Genomic DNA, 15,654 nt, shown 5'->3' with positions numbered 1-15,654 from the left:
CCGTAGTCTGGGAAATTAAAAAATTCACATATTTTTTATCAAACCTCATATACAACTACTATCACATTCTTAAAGTAGATTAAAATTATACTTTTCAGTGTAATTTTGTAACAATTTAAACTCTATTTATGTGATAAATATATTACTTTTTCAAAATCTCCTTGAAAGCAAAGTTTGACTTCTATTCCACTGTAATTTACGACATCTACATGTTTATTTTTTATTTAAAATATTTTGGTACAACTTCAATGACAGTTGATTTTATACAGCAGTAAGGATATATATCATGCACTGCTGCAATCATGGAAATTACTTTTATCAATTTAGAATATACACACTGTAATAAATATTATGTACATCTTCTATGACTATCAGCACTGACATTGCTTGATTGACATATATATACAATGCAGATTATTATACATGTATTATTACAATAATTACTCTCTGGACATTAGCATATTTTTATGGGTTTGGATTAGTAAATCTATAAAACGTTACTTGTATATTTATTTAAAAAAAAAATACATGCATTAATTATTAATCTTATAATATTTTACTAATAGTTCTTATATGCTCTTCCATTTATTTTATAAAATGTAATTTATTTTTCCTCACCTTTTTTGAGAAAGAATATTGTTCAGTCATGTACAAATTACTTTGTTATAGTTTATGTATTCATTTTTAATTATCTACTCTCATTTATTCTGTGATTCAATGAAAAGCATTTTTTTAATTTAAATTACATTTTTTTGTAACTAACTTGGAACTTTCTTTAATTTGTATGTTCATGTTAAAAGAATTTAAAGTATGTAAATTTAAAGTTATATTGAGATATTATTTTCTCTTATTTTAAAATATAAAGAGTTAAACAATGAACTTTGTTATTTCACATTTTTTTCCAGAAAACTGGAGATTTTCGTCCTGAAATGTCTATTGATTTGAACGGTTCATTAATCGATAAAAGAGATAAAGTTAGCAGCAGAAAAAATGTGTTTGTCATTAGCACTGTATTTGGGCTTGAAGTATTAATTCAGTGTGATTGCCCTATACAAGCAGAAGAGTGGCTTCGTTCAATTCAGTCAGCTATTAAAAACTTGGTAATATATCTAAGTATTTTGCACTTGTTGTCTGGTTACTGTATGTCACTTTATTTGATTGAAGAGTCTTATTTTTTAGTGTATTCAGTCTTTCAAATAATTTCTTTGTTCTGTGATTCTCAAAAAATAAAAAGTGTTAAATATATTTCTTGATGTATTTGTATATGAAACTTTCTGAATAAAATAACTTACAAATGCTGGTAGAGAATATCTACTAAATTGTGAAAATTTTTAAAAGAATGTTATGTAAGTTTAATTTTATATACCAGGGTTGTTTGACAATTAAAGACACAAATAGCTGTGGAGGGGAAAACAGTTGGTAAGAGGGTTATAATACTTTCAGAACAGTAAGTTGTGGTAATGGTGTAATAATTTTTTTATCAGCTATTTGAATAAAATTGTTTTGTTTGTACCTCAAAATCTCTTTTTAATATAGAAAGTCTTCCTGAAATTTGTGAATTAGTTGAACATTTAGTTTAACATCCTCATTTCTCATTCTAACTTTATTACTTTTATCAGTTGTATTTAAAAATCTCATTTTTTCAACCTAGATTTTCTTTGTTCTTTACTGTGGTTACACTCAAATAATTGTCCAGCAAAAGTTACATATTATATGACATACAGAACCTTTTTTCATTTCTTAGGGACTTTGTCCTTGCGCAACAAGCCTCTCAAACTGGGAAAATGTGCTAGATTGTCAGATTATACTGCTAACTTCTAAATTTAGTCATTATTTTTCTTCCATTTACTCCCTAATCACACAAAACAAGTTATACTTGCTTATTTTTACAAGGTATTTCTTTTAAAATTAAAAAAATATATATATTTTTCTTTTAATTAAGTTCAACTTGTAAATGAAATAAATTAGGTAGTGTTAAATAAAATTAAAAAAAATTCTTTAATGGTATAATCTGAAAATTAGTTTAAAAAAAGCAAATGGTAAAACAACATTTATCAATTAAATTAATCAGTTTGATTTGGTTCTTGAGTTCAAACATTCCAATTTTTTTTTCATGAATAAAAAGAGTTATGTCTCTTATTTTATGAGTATTTTCTGAAACCTGTATAGAAATTTTTAGGCTTGAGAATCTTACTGTTCAAAATCAAGTGATTACTTATATCACCTTCTTTCACAATAAAAATAATTACCTAACTTTTTTACAAATCTGCCAAGATAATTTAGTGAATATTCACTGCTCTAATATGCTGTTTTAGGATTGATATTGTTATTTCATAATTTATTTATCTCAAAGGTAATGGATGCATCTGTTTAAGTTTGAAATATAGGCAAGATTTTGGCCACCTACTACAATTTCTGTTGGTAGTGTGTCCTCTAAAAATCATACGTATTGTAATATCTGATCATCAGTAAATACCTAAAATTTGATGGTAAGGATGATTTCAAATAAGTACAAAATAGATTGTGGTTTGTTTGTGTACTATCTTCATTATTTACATTGAGAATGTGAATATAGTTAGTTGATTTATTTTTATTCTATGAAGTTCATTGCGAGTAATAATTATTTGTTTCTTCTAACAATTTCTGGAAATATTATTGCAATAGCATCCTTCAGGTGCAATTTGAAAATAAAATTTGTATAATTTTGTTTGTTATGGAATGAATTTTTTAATGTAATTATTTACTACTTGTTTATAAATCCATTCAGACAAGGTTTATCTATATTAAGTTTAGTTGTTTCTAAAACAATTTTTTACAATGCAATCATCAGTAAATTCCTTATTCAATCCTTTAATATTTAAAATTACTTAGAGGATTTTATAAATTATGGTTATTAATAATCTTACTGTAGATTAAATGTGCTATGTGCAAACTAATAATATTACTTAAAAAAAAAAATTAATAAATAAAACACTCATGAACATTTTCAACTTATATTTTTTATAATAAATGCCTGTAACTCTGTACATCCCGTATATAATGCACAGTAATTTAATTATTTCACTAGTAATATAAAGAAAATACACAAAAGGGCCATCTACACTCAGTAATGAGTTCTGTAATAGGAAGATTACATTTATTATAGTCTAATTGCTAAAAATCATCTCGGAAATGGAAAGTACTTATAAGTTACTAAATTTTTATTTTTAATTTTTTTAGCCTTCTGCAATAGATAGCAGTAATAAAGTAACAAAATCAAGCAAAGATCACCCAAAACAAGAGGATCTGCTGGATGATAATAAAAAAGTATCTCGAATTGGAAGATCAAAATCTGTTAAACGTAAGTTGCATTTACATTTAAGAGTTACATAAGATCAAATCTATGTTAAATTACTTTTTTCATCCAGGTTGTGTTATGACACAGTTTTTTTTTTAATAGTTTTTATACTATTTATTTTGATTAGAGATTCTATTTTATTATTTTATGTGAAGATGTTGATTTAAATTTAAATTATCAATTCATTTTTTAGCACTGAATAGTTTGGAAAAAACAAATTTTGTACAAATTGTTCATAATTTAATTTAATTGATATTCCTAGTCATTTGTACATGTAAGTGTACATTTTTTAAATTTGTTTTATTTTTTCAATTTATAGTTGTAAATTTTGTAGTAGTTGGAATAACTGGATTTATGTTAAGGGTTGTTAAAGATTAGCATCTCATTCAATCATATTGATTCTGGTCCTCATAGGATTTTGAAAGTGTAAATGTTGCTATGAGTTGGAGTATCCAGTGAACTTACTGAAGTGTACTTTATTATTTACAGAAGTATTTTAGATTTTAATAGAAAAGAATTGTGCTTTTCAGTATACTGATTGTGTTGCATGATTATTATCAGGGTTGTAAAATGCTAATTACAACTACTTATTGAAATGATAAGGTATTTTAATATGTTGACATTGAGGTGAAGAGTAACTGGAATGTGTAATGTAAATGAAATTAAACAAGAAAACGAGGTATTTGATAGCATATATTACAAAATTGAAAAGTGGGATTATTAATATAAATTATGTTATTTTATATGTGAAAGCTTACAAGACTATTTTATATAATGTAAAATAAATTACAAACCATAACTTTGACAGTCGCACTGATTGTCGTCATAAAAAACAATTGTAAACATTTAAAATAATGCCTTATAAATATATTATTAATAATCATAAAATATAAACAATAAATCAAATGAATTAAGGTAAGAAATTTAAAGAGACAAAACAAACGAATAGATTAAGTATTCACAATAGAAATAAATAGAAAGGTCATACTTGTGCTGTAGTTACTGACATATATAATGCTCACACTGAGAACCTAAGGAAGACCATTATATTTAGGTTGGAGTTGTTTTTTGGTTATTATAAAACAACTCAAAGCCCTTAGTATAGAAATTGGGAAAAGGATAGGGAGAAATAGTGAGTCACTAAGTAAGAATAAAGGATGAAACTTTTTAATTTTGAACTTCATATTATTAAAGATATATTTATATTTAAAGAGTAAATCAAGAGCACTAATCAGCATTATTATGAAGGAATGTGAAATATTTAAAACTTATTCTGACCTTTAAAGCATCCAAATTAAACAATTTGCTTAATCATTGTAAACATTGTATAAAACCAATTAAAAACATCTGTAGTAGAATAATACAGGAATTTATTTTGTATCATTTCTGTAGATCGAGTAGTAAAGTATTATTATTTGAAGATGTATCTAAACCAAACAACTGTTAATACTCTAGAACACTTTAGATTAATATTAGATAGATACCTTAAATATAGAGTGAGTTCATATTATGTAGTCTTATTTTGCAGTCCTTTTGTGTGATAAAGTAAATTTTTAAATTCCTCTAGAATTATTACTGCAGTCTCCTGTAAGAGCACAATAACTCAACTGGTAATGAAATTAGTAATGTTAATAATACATAGTGCATCTGTAAACACCATAAGCAAGCCAATAAACCAAATTTTCTCTTTGCTTTGATCCTCTAACGATTTAAACATCATTGGTCAAGAATAGTCATTTAAGGTTTTCAGCAGATCATTAATAAGTTCAAAAAATTATCAAAGGTATAATTTTTTCCATATTTATTTATTTACTTTCTTTACTCTTATTTTTCTTCTGTACACTTTTATTTCTGCTATAGTAGTATATGTTAACTGATGTTGGCTCCTGGTAGCAATTTGCTTTTTCTTTTGCGTTTCTACATTTTTTTACCAAAATTTATTATCAGTTTGATATTTGTTTTCATTTCCTGGGGGTTTGCTTATGCAGAACTTTTTATTGTTTTTAAACAGATTATTCATTATATAACATAACTGTACTATCTTTATTCTGATATTTAAACTACTGTAATATTACTTTATAATGTTATATTACAATACTGTGTTTGTAATGTATACTTGCATCAAAAGCAAAACCTTTGGGTTTATGCCTATTCTGACAGCAATTACCTTATTTTAATGAAATAACCTTTTGTTTATACTTTATTTATTAGTTTAGGTTGTTTCCTTCACTATTTCTTCACTTTCTATTTCTCAAAAATTCATTGTAACATTATATTGTTAACCTCATTTTGTCCTTCCCATCTTATTTCACTTTTATCGATTCTGTTTATATCATCTCTTTTTTAAATTTTTTAACTTTTCTACTTACAGAAGTGTTCTTATATTCCATCTGTTTGTATTTCTTTCTTTATGTTGTTGACTCCTTTCTAACAGCTGATTTCCACAGCTCAAGTTGTTTCCCCAGGAGAAGCAAATAGAAAGTGATATTACATCTGGAGAAGATGTCCATCATGAGAAGGTCCATAATGCTAAAAATTGAGGAAATCATTGGGGTGTATTATTTCATTGCCTTAAATTACATTTAGAAGAAGGTTTTAAAAGCACAAATAAAAAGTGTCTAAAAATCCACTATAAACTAGTAACAGTAGAAGCAAGAATAAAATTGTACTAAGAAGAACCTTTTTAAGATACATTAAATTACCAATTGTAATACATATATGCAGCTCTTGCACTGGTTACTGGCTAATGCCAGGTCTAGATACATATTAGACCCTTCCTTCTTTTTTTATCTCCCACTACATCTTTCCTTCTATCTAATGCCAATCATACTTTCTTTCTACACTTTAAATATTTTTTTCATCTTTCCCTCTGGCATTATTAAGGATTTCTTCTTTTTATTCCATCTTTTTTCATAATCTCCAGTAGTAATATAATTATTGCTGACCTCCTTGGAAGAATGGTAACATCTCCCTGCCTTTCATCCAGAAGCTTCCGAGTTCAAATGCTAATGTGGTTTGGCATTTTTCACTTGTAAAATGCCAATACAGGTAGTTGTCTGTGTTGACTAACTGGGTAATCTCAAGAATCATACAAATCGAGAAATCAAGAAATAAAGAAACAAAAAGCAGATCAGATCTAAATCGGTTACTCTTTCAGACAATACTCTGTGCTGCTTTAATAAAAAAGCTCACAACAGCAACATTTTATGTACGTGTTGTAGTTAGCTTGAATTACAAATAAAAAGTTCATTCTTTATCTACAATTGTCTCATATTTTGGTAAAAAATTGCAAACAATTGAAATATAATTACTAATTATAATTTCATAATAAATTTACAATAATAAAGAAAATGAACTAGATTTAAAACACAGCAAAGTCTCGTAAATTTGAGCTAAAGGAATCAGAAAAAAACAATGTGCATAATTATTTTCAAAAGTAACAATATAACAGGGTTTTATTCTGAAAATATAGATGATTAGACTGCATATCAAGAGTATGGCTAAAATTATTGATGCAAACAACACTAGACATCATGCAATACTATTTGATCATGTTTAAATTTCCAAAATTGTCTTAGAGTTATGAGTGATTATCTCTCAGACGTTTGAGGGCAACATTTTTATATAGACACTGAGCAGGATCAAAAATAATCTGAACCTTTATCAATATGCAGAGAGTGACATTGAACTGGTAATGAATCGTGCATTGGTAAGATATTCAGTTCATCATTACCAAATGCTTATTTGGCGGTTTATATTCTAAATTTATTTTTAACTTATATTCTACAAGTTTGTGGACTTCATTTTTATACACTCAAAAACAGCATTTAAAAATAGGTAGAAAAGAGGTTAAATAAAAAATAATCATTTCTCATCACACAGGAAAAAAGAATGGCGGTAGTAAATGGGGATCAGCCCATTGTTCCTGTATGAATTAATAAAACAGTATAACTAGCTCAGCTATTTCATGTAAGGAGATTTGTGAACTGTTTTTAATCAGTCAGCCAATAGCTTTACTTTAGAAAGTAGAAAGTAAAAGAAAAAAACACATTGAAGCTATTTATACATTAAAAACCCTTATATTGATCTGAATGGTTTGCTGTTGTTTTAATTCTCATAACATTTTATTTTTGCTCTCTGCTTCCTAGTTTACCTAGAAGTATGCAAATAGTAATAAGTTAATTTTTTCTGCCATATTTGTTAGTTTCCTCTAATACAGAACAAACCACCTCTTTTTCACAGAATAGAATTATAACAAGCCTACCATTCTTCACTGAATGTTAACATTTAATTTGCGTTAACATCTTGAAGATTCAGTACATTAGATAAATATTACTTGGGCTTGATTAGATCAGTATTATATGCGTTAGAGAGAGAATGATAAGTTGCTGAATGTATTTCAGAAAAAGGTATTGCCATAACAATGAAAACAAATGTTTGATGAATTTTAAGAGATTATGGAATAGAAGATTAAGGTCGAGTTCATACATTTTTATTCTTTTAAATATATTTCAGAAGGGATAAAAAGTAATTAAACACCGTTGTATAGCTGGAAACTAAATAGAAATCATATCACCAGTTCAGTGATAAAGTATGTTATCAACAGCATTGTGCAATCAGGAGCATGGTCCTACTTCAGACATTCAAAAAAAAGTTGTTACCACTTGTCATAAAGGGTTCTTTATGTAATAGTTTTTTTTTTTTTTGTTTTTTTTTTTTTAAATATCGTTATAAAGCAAAATCTTAACCATATATTAGGCAATTTTTTTGCCTTTTATCTAATTTTCTCTGAATATTTTGGACTGAAGCATTAGGGATTAATGGAATTTTTGTAGTAAGATGGAATACATAATCTAAATTAATTTCCATTCAGTTATTTTTTTTTCTGATTGTTCTTAACATCAGTATTTATTTTGATATCAATCTTACTGTTCCTTTTTCAATTACTTGTGTAAACTTAATGTTCACTAAAGAAGTATTTTATGAAAATAAATCTTAATTTTGTGCGAATTTTATTAAAGTTGCTGTCAATTGTTTTTTAATTCTTATGCATTTTCTATAAACTTGTTTTTATTTGGAACTTTTTGCATTTCAGCATAGTTACAGTTTTAAGTACAAATTTGTATTATTAACACACAGAATGTAACTGGTGAAATGGATATTTATTTTTCCTAATAAATTCATGTATGTTTTATTGGAAAATCTTTTTTAGAACAGCTTATCCTATGTTATCTGATGGTATCTGCAGGTTCCTACCCAGCACGGGAGCCTTAAAATTTTTTTTGGGGTTGACAGTTTTCCCTAGATTTAAACAAAATATACCGTACACTCAAATTCTCTTACATCTGAAATTTTCAAGAATTCAAAAATGACATTAGGCCGCACATAAAAATAAAAATAGCAAATTCCTGAACATGTCCACTGAAAAAATCTCTCCTCTAATAAAAATTTGTGTTGCAGCAATGCTCCACACTTTTCTGCTGTAGTATAATGAGGGAACTTTTGTGTAACATCTTATTGTGTTTTGTTACATTTGAAAAGAGTTATTTATTTGTGTACCATACAGTTTACCATTACTATTTGCATAGTTTATGTTGATGATTTACAATTGAGGGCCAACCGCTGACCAAGGCGATTGTTTGGTTTTATTTTTATGTATGTATTTTATGGAGATCAGGAGTCTAATGGGAAAGATAAAAAATCTCCCATCTGAATTTTTTAATTGTTTCTGTTGTGCATGTAGTCGTGTGGATATGTGTTATCGTGAAGAAGAGCAGTTCCTGATCTCAGCATTCCCCATTGTCAGTTTTGAATGGCATGATGACGTTCGACATGGGGAATGTTTGAATATTTTGTTTAAATGAGCCGGAATGATGTCACAGCATGGATTGTTGTTTCGTCTCAGCAATGACATACAAAATCCATGTTTTGTCACCAGTTACAAAACAAAAATAGTAAAAAACTAAAATATTTATTAAACTATCTACTTTAAAAAATATTTTACTTAACTATTTTTTTTTTTTTTATAAAGTTTTTTTTTATATGGGAAAAAATTTGTCTCCACTGTATTTAAAGCAGTTGAGAAAAGCACATGATTTTCGGGAGTACTTGTCAACATTTTCAGCATCCTTTGTGCACACAGTTTATAACTTTTTTTTTAAACCTCCAGATCCCCATTAATTATTGCTTCAGAAGATGAGATGAATGTAAAGTAGTGTGTGAAAATCCCATGCCTGGCTGGGATTCGAACCCAGGATCTCCGAATGAAAGGCTACCACTCGCGTCACAAAGGCTGGCAGTTTATGGTAACCTTTTTTTTTCTACTGTTTAGCCTCTGGGAATCACCATCAGGTATTACTTCAGAGGATGAATGAGGATGATATGTAAATGTGTAAGTGAATAGTCTTGTGTAGTCTCAGGTTGACCATTTCTGAGTTGTGGTTAATTGAAACCCAACCACCAAAGAACACCGGTATCCACGATCTAGTATTTTTAGTTTATGATAACCTAGAGCAGTGTTTTTTAACCTGAGGATCACAGTGATATGAAAGGGGAGTTGAGAAATTAGCCTACAATTTTACACACAAACAATAATGAAATTATTTTATAAGAAAAAAAAAATTATTATAAACATTTTACTTACATTTATAACAACACATACATGTGTTTTGATGTAAATAAAATAAAATGTGTTTGTTTTTCATTTAAAAGTGTTCCATACATGGATTTATGTTAGAAACACACAAAATCTAATTTTTTTCAAATGATAAAGGTATTCCTATCATAAAAGTTTGGTAACTTAACTCACAGAGGTAAGATGTGGTGAAAGAGATTAATATTTTCAATGCTTCTGAGGCTAAATTTCCATATTCACTTTGACAAGCAACTCAAAACATATCTAAATCATCAGATGTGCACTGTAGTTGTAATGTTTTTATCGGCAGACATTTTGATGAGCTGGTTGTGAATCTCAACTGGTAACTTAGCAGCTACAACAATGTTTTTACTAAATGGATTCATTATCCTGCTCTTTGAGAAATTATTTTCATCTTACGGGATATACTCTGCCAACTGAATTTTTAGATCACACAAATGCATCTTCATGTTATCCAAACTGTAGTGAGTAATAGTTAGTGTCTTCTTCTTCCAAATTTTTCACAGTATAATTGGAAGTGAGTGGAAACATCAGAATTTTGGCTTTGAAGGCTTCATATCTTCCAGATATGAAGCTTCTTAATGAAAGCATGAACTTTGTCTGTCATTAATAAAATCTTTTTATCACGTCCTTGTAAATTCACATTCAAGATGTTAAAATGCGAAAATATATTACTTAAGTAAGTCTGCAGCAACGTATACTCATTATTCTGTAAAAACATTAGGAATGGTGTTTGTTTATCCTGGAAAAATATTAATTCATCTCAGTTCCAGTAACTGGATTAGCACTTCCCCTGCAATAACCATCTGACTTCTGTGTGGTAAAGAAGAGAATTTTTCTTTTTGCCCATTTCACTGCATAGTTTAGCAAACAACCTATTCTGTAATGGTCGAGTTTTAATAAAATTAACCATTTTTACAGCTTTAAAAATAGCTTGTTTGAGATTTTTCATCATTTTTTTGTGGCAAGAGCATGTCTGTGAAGGAAGAAGTGCATCCATTCTGCCCTTAGTATAAGACAATCTTTTAGTTTTTTTCAGAAATGCACTGTTCTTTTCTGTTATTGCCTTTGCACGATCACTACATATTGCAATAAATTTTTCCAATCTATGGTATAGTTTTTAGTAGCTTCATAAAAAACATCAAAAAGATATTGTCCTGTTGTTTGACCAGGTATTGATTTGCAAAAAACTTAATTTCTTTGATTGATCTGTCCCTAAGAAGAAATGTTTGCCACACCTGTTGATTCATCAAATTGAATATTAAAAAATTCACTTGAACTCATTTACTGAATTATCTGGCCTGAACGTCTGCAGCTGTTTCATCAATTTGCCTTAATCTGTGTTCTCAGAAAGCAAAGTTGTTCCATATTTTTTGCTTCTTCCACCCTATTAAAACACTGGCCATATTAATTGCAGCAGGTAATGTTTGGTTTTCTACGATTATGTGGGGTTTAGACATCTTAGCTACTCTTTATGGTGCGATATAAGATGCTTCAAGTGTACTTTTATTAGTATGGGTTGACTTATAGATAGAAGCTTGTTGATTTCTCAACGTATAAAATTTTCTTTTGAAAAGTTCCAAGGTTTTATTACCTGAATATTTATCATTTTCTTTCAAAAAATTCCTTGCTTCTATGATACGGATGTTTAGTTTTCCAACTGTCTTAGTTAATTTTGATGGCTTCATGTTTTCATCGGATAGGACTTGAAAACAAACAACGCACTGTGGCTTTCCATTCAATGAAGTAAAACCATAATTTAATTAACTGTCATTGTATAATTTTGAATTTTATTTTTTTACCAATCGATTCAGTAGATGCAGATGGCTCACTTTGTTTACTTCATCACTCACTTCACAAATTTATTTATTTTGCTTAAGAATCCAATTGGAAAAAAAAACAGTTACACCATTTGACCGCATACTAAAAAACCAAAACCTCATTTATTTTCAATGAAACTATGCTTTTAAAAACTAAAATAAAGGCATCAGACCCCACATTCAAACACTAAGGCATCAGATTCCTCGCATTCAAAACAAAACTGACATTCTGTAATCTCTTATCCTTTTTTATTCTGCTGAGAGCATGATGTGTTCAAACATATCATATGCATGTTCGAATATGATGCTTTCATAGTGATTAATATGCAAGCAGACCAAATTACAAGGAGCATGTACACATCAAGTTTGAACCTGTAAGTTGCTCATGTTTCTACACTTCATACATGCACGTTCATACCTATCACTTTCAATGCAGCTTAATAGGTTTAACTGAGTTTCATTGGATTGTGGTTGGGGGTTTGCAAAATATACATTATATATATATTTTTTTTTTAATTTTTGTGGGGTTGTGGAGCTAAAAAGGTTGAGAGAATAATTGGTCCAGAATGTCACTCATAATTCTCAACAATATCATAAAGTGACGATTTTCAATCGAAATGTGAATGCATTTTTGCATTCGCATGTTCAACGAGATTGTCAGTTTGGACACTAGGCTTGTCACTTTTCTGTATGTTATGAAAATTTGAATGGCCTTCCTTAACCTTAGAACACTAGAGCATGTAAATTTTACATAGACCTTTGTTTGAACTTCAATCCTTCCCCTCTTCTGTGGTGCTAGAGGCCCCCAGTGCCCCCCCCCCTTACCCTCCGGTTAATTACTGTTAAGATGCTATGGTCGCACATGATTCAAGTGCTTGTGTAAGTTTCTCTGATTCTCTTTCTCTGTCTCTATGTAAAATTTACATATCTAATAACTAGAAAAGTTTTAAACTTTGATAATAACAGTATATGATATTTTTTACATCATGCTTATGTATGGTACTGAAACTTGCAGTTTTTCGTACAAAATTATTATATGGTCTAGTGACCAAGATATAATCAGAAACGTCTGCTGCCTGACAATGATGATTCCTATAGTAAAAAGGGAATTAGAAGGAGAAAGTGATGAAGATATTTTAGAATTTAATGATTTTTTTGATGAGGACGATTACGACTGACAAAGACTCGGATTATGTACCAGAAAATGACGTTGATGAAGTCAAACAAATTATACAACCGATAAATGATGTCAAGTGATGGAGTATCATACCTGATACTCCATCTGTCAGGTATAGATGATTATGTGTGGCAGACCCAAAAATACCAAACCACTGGTAAAGTTCCAGCCAGAAATGTTGTATATATTACACCAGGACCAGCTCTAGGTTCCCAATTGATGAGTCAATCTGACAAATGATTACACATTTTTTTTAGCGACAATATTGTGGAAAAGATTACTGTATGTTTTTATTTCATGGTAATGTTACGGCCGCATCTTACAAAGTTAAAAGCAAGAAATTAGTCATATTGATAGTGACAATGAATCCGGATAATGTAATGAATTATCAGATGAAGAAACCAGAGATAATTATGACTTATAATGCTACAAAAGGGAGTGTTGATACATTTGATCAAATGTGTCAGAATATAAATTGCAGGTGAAAAACTTAAACAGTAGCTGCTATGTTTCTTTTATAATATTGTCAACACATCTTGTGTAAATTCATACATAATATATTTACACAACTTTGATAGAACTGCCGCCAGCGTCAATGTTATACGAAAACCTCTTCATGGCTAGAGTTCATGCTAAAATTACACAAACAACTGTCATTATGGTGGCTGAAAAGAAGATTGAGAGAAAATCATAATTTGTCTTTGGGACTGAAGAAAGATCTGCATAAAGCTTTGAAAATTCACAAAAATCCAGTTGAAGCTGCAGATCAACAAGAGCCTTGAAAATATTGCAGTTTTTGCGACTCGGATAAAAAAGAATTGTGATGACATACTGTTGCTGTGATAATGCAATGTGTGTTGAACATCAAACAAAAAAATGTCTGGAGTGCGCCAAATGGACATATTTTTCTAACAGTGTTTTTTTGTTCATATTTGTGATTTGTTCTTATTATAAGGTTTTTATTTATAGTATGTAAATACTATATCACTATAAAGTGTTATATATATTATACTAATTTATAGCTTTAATAATGTTGGTTTACAATTAATCTTTTATTTTTTTATTAACATTTATTTATATTTTAAAGTATTTTATGAATTGTGAGACATATACAGCGAAAAACAAAGAACAAAATGAAGCATAAAATACTATTGTTATGATATATTGTTTTCTGTAATTTTTTACTATTACATTGTGAGTTGTATACATTTAATTTAATTACTGGTTTGAATTAATTTTACCGATGTTTCAATGTAGTAATGCAATTTTATTATAAATGAGCTTATTTTCATTTATTGTGTTGCTTTTATAAACCGTGTAAATTTTATGTGTTCCTAGTAATAAGCTTCTTAAAATGCACTGGTGTTCTAGGGTTAACCTCATAACACCATTGCCTCACTTTTCCTTCACTCATTGTGGTAATATATTACTGATGACAATGTGGCGGTTATATGCTCAACAGACCACTTAAAGTTACTGCTCATGTAGTGGATGCATGTTTATTTTTATACTGCATAAACATGCAAACCTTAAGTTGTAAATTATTTGATTGGCTTTTGATACAAGTTTTCCATAAATTTCCTGCAAAAAATATTCTCATTTTAAGGAATGCATTCAGTTTAAAATTAGAGAAAAAAAAATTACAAAGAAAAAATGTAATTGCTTATATTTCTTAAGATGTTTTTGGGCTCGAAAAATAGGCAAAATGTCATTACAATTAAATTCTGTATGACAAATGAATGTAGTTATTTTATTCTGATAAAAAATAGTAACTTTAATTATATGTATATTACATTTTTTATTAATGATTAAATACATACAAGAAGGCATTACTGTTTTTATTACAAATCTGTCTCAGATCTGAGAATAATTGTCCGTGCTTTTTAAACATGTTAAGTTATCTCTTAATTACTGTAATTAATTTTTTAATGAAATCCTTCTGCTAAGTGGAATTACACTTAAGTAGAACAATATTTCAATTAAAAAAATAAATTTTACATTTAATTTTTTTGAGAAACAAATCAGTCAAATATTGGAGTAGTGATTTTTGTAATCGGCACTTAATACTAGGTATCATATTGCTGTTACATTTAACTCTAATTCATTTATTCTAATAAATGCATTTAGCTTATACATTTCACTTTTTATTAGGATAATTTTTTTAAAAACTTGATAATTTGTGACTGAATATCCTACATCATTGTTAATAGAAGAAATAGCTTTCATATTTTTGGTGAATGTCTCAGCAAACTCAACAGCTTTCAGTGAACTGGGCTCAGTGTTCTTAACTTTGACTATTTTCAAGAATATGTTTGTTGAACACCCAAAATTAGTCATTCATATTTTACCTTACTTCATACACCCTTCATTTTCTAGATTACTACTCTTTGAGATGTTCCAAGTTCTGAAACTATCAGACAATAAAGAGAGTTGGTAGTGATTGTTCTGAAAATAATGTTCTCTTTTGAATTGCTATAAATTTATATTTGGTGGTGTAGAATAAAAATGATAAAATATCTGGCAGTGTATATCTTAGAAATTCTGACTTCCAACCATGAACTACCTTAAATAGCCATTTCTCCTCATTTCACTGACTACATCTGGTTTTATGAAACCATTAGGTTATAGAAATCAGAGTTTTAATTTTATCCACAGACAGTTAGTC

The 15,654-nt window shown here is 28.6% G+C and overlaps 1 protein-coding gene across 3 annotated transcripts in view; it reads left to right on the top strand.

Moving 5' to 3' along the window:
* The window catches only part of LOC142332635 (uncharacterized), a 166,949-nt gene that overhangs the window by 103,261 nt on the left and 48,034 nt on the right, over nt 1-15,654 (top strand). For all 3 annotated transcript variants that reach the window (XM_075379331.1, XM_075379401.1, XM_075379268.1), the window contains exons 9-10: nt 906-1,100; nt 3,220-3,340. In XM_075379331.1, the coding sequence (XP_075235446.1) occupies nt 906-1,100; nt 3,220-3,340 (316 nt within the window). The remainder of the gene's footprint in view (nt 1-905; nt 1,101-3,219; nt 3,341-15,654) is intronic.

Source organism: Lycorma delicatula, chromosome 1, assembly GCF_047948215.1.
Source record: "Lycorma delicatula isolate Av1 chromosome 1, ASM4794821v1, whole genome shotgun sequence".
NCBI lineage: Eukaryota > Metazoa > Arthropoda > Insecta > Hemiptera > Fulgoridae > Lycorma > Lycorma delicatula.
The sequence above is the reverse complement of the archived record's forward strand: the minus strand, read 5'-3'. Positions and strand labels throughout refer to the sequence as shown.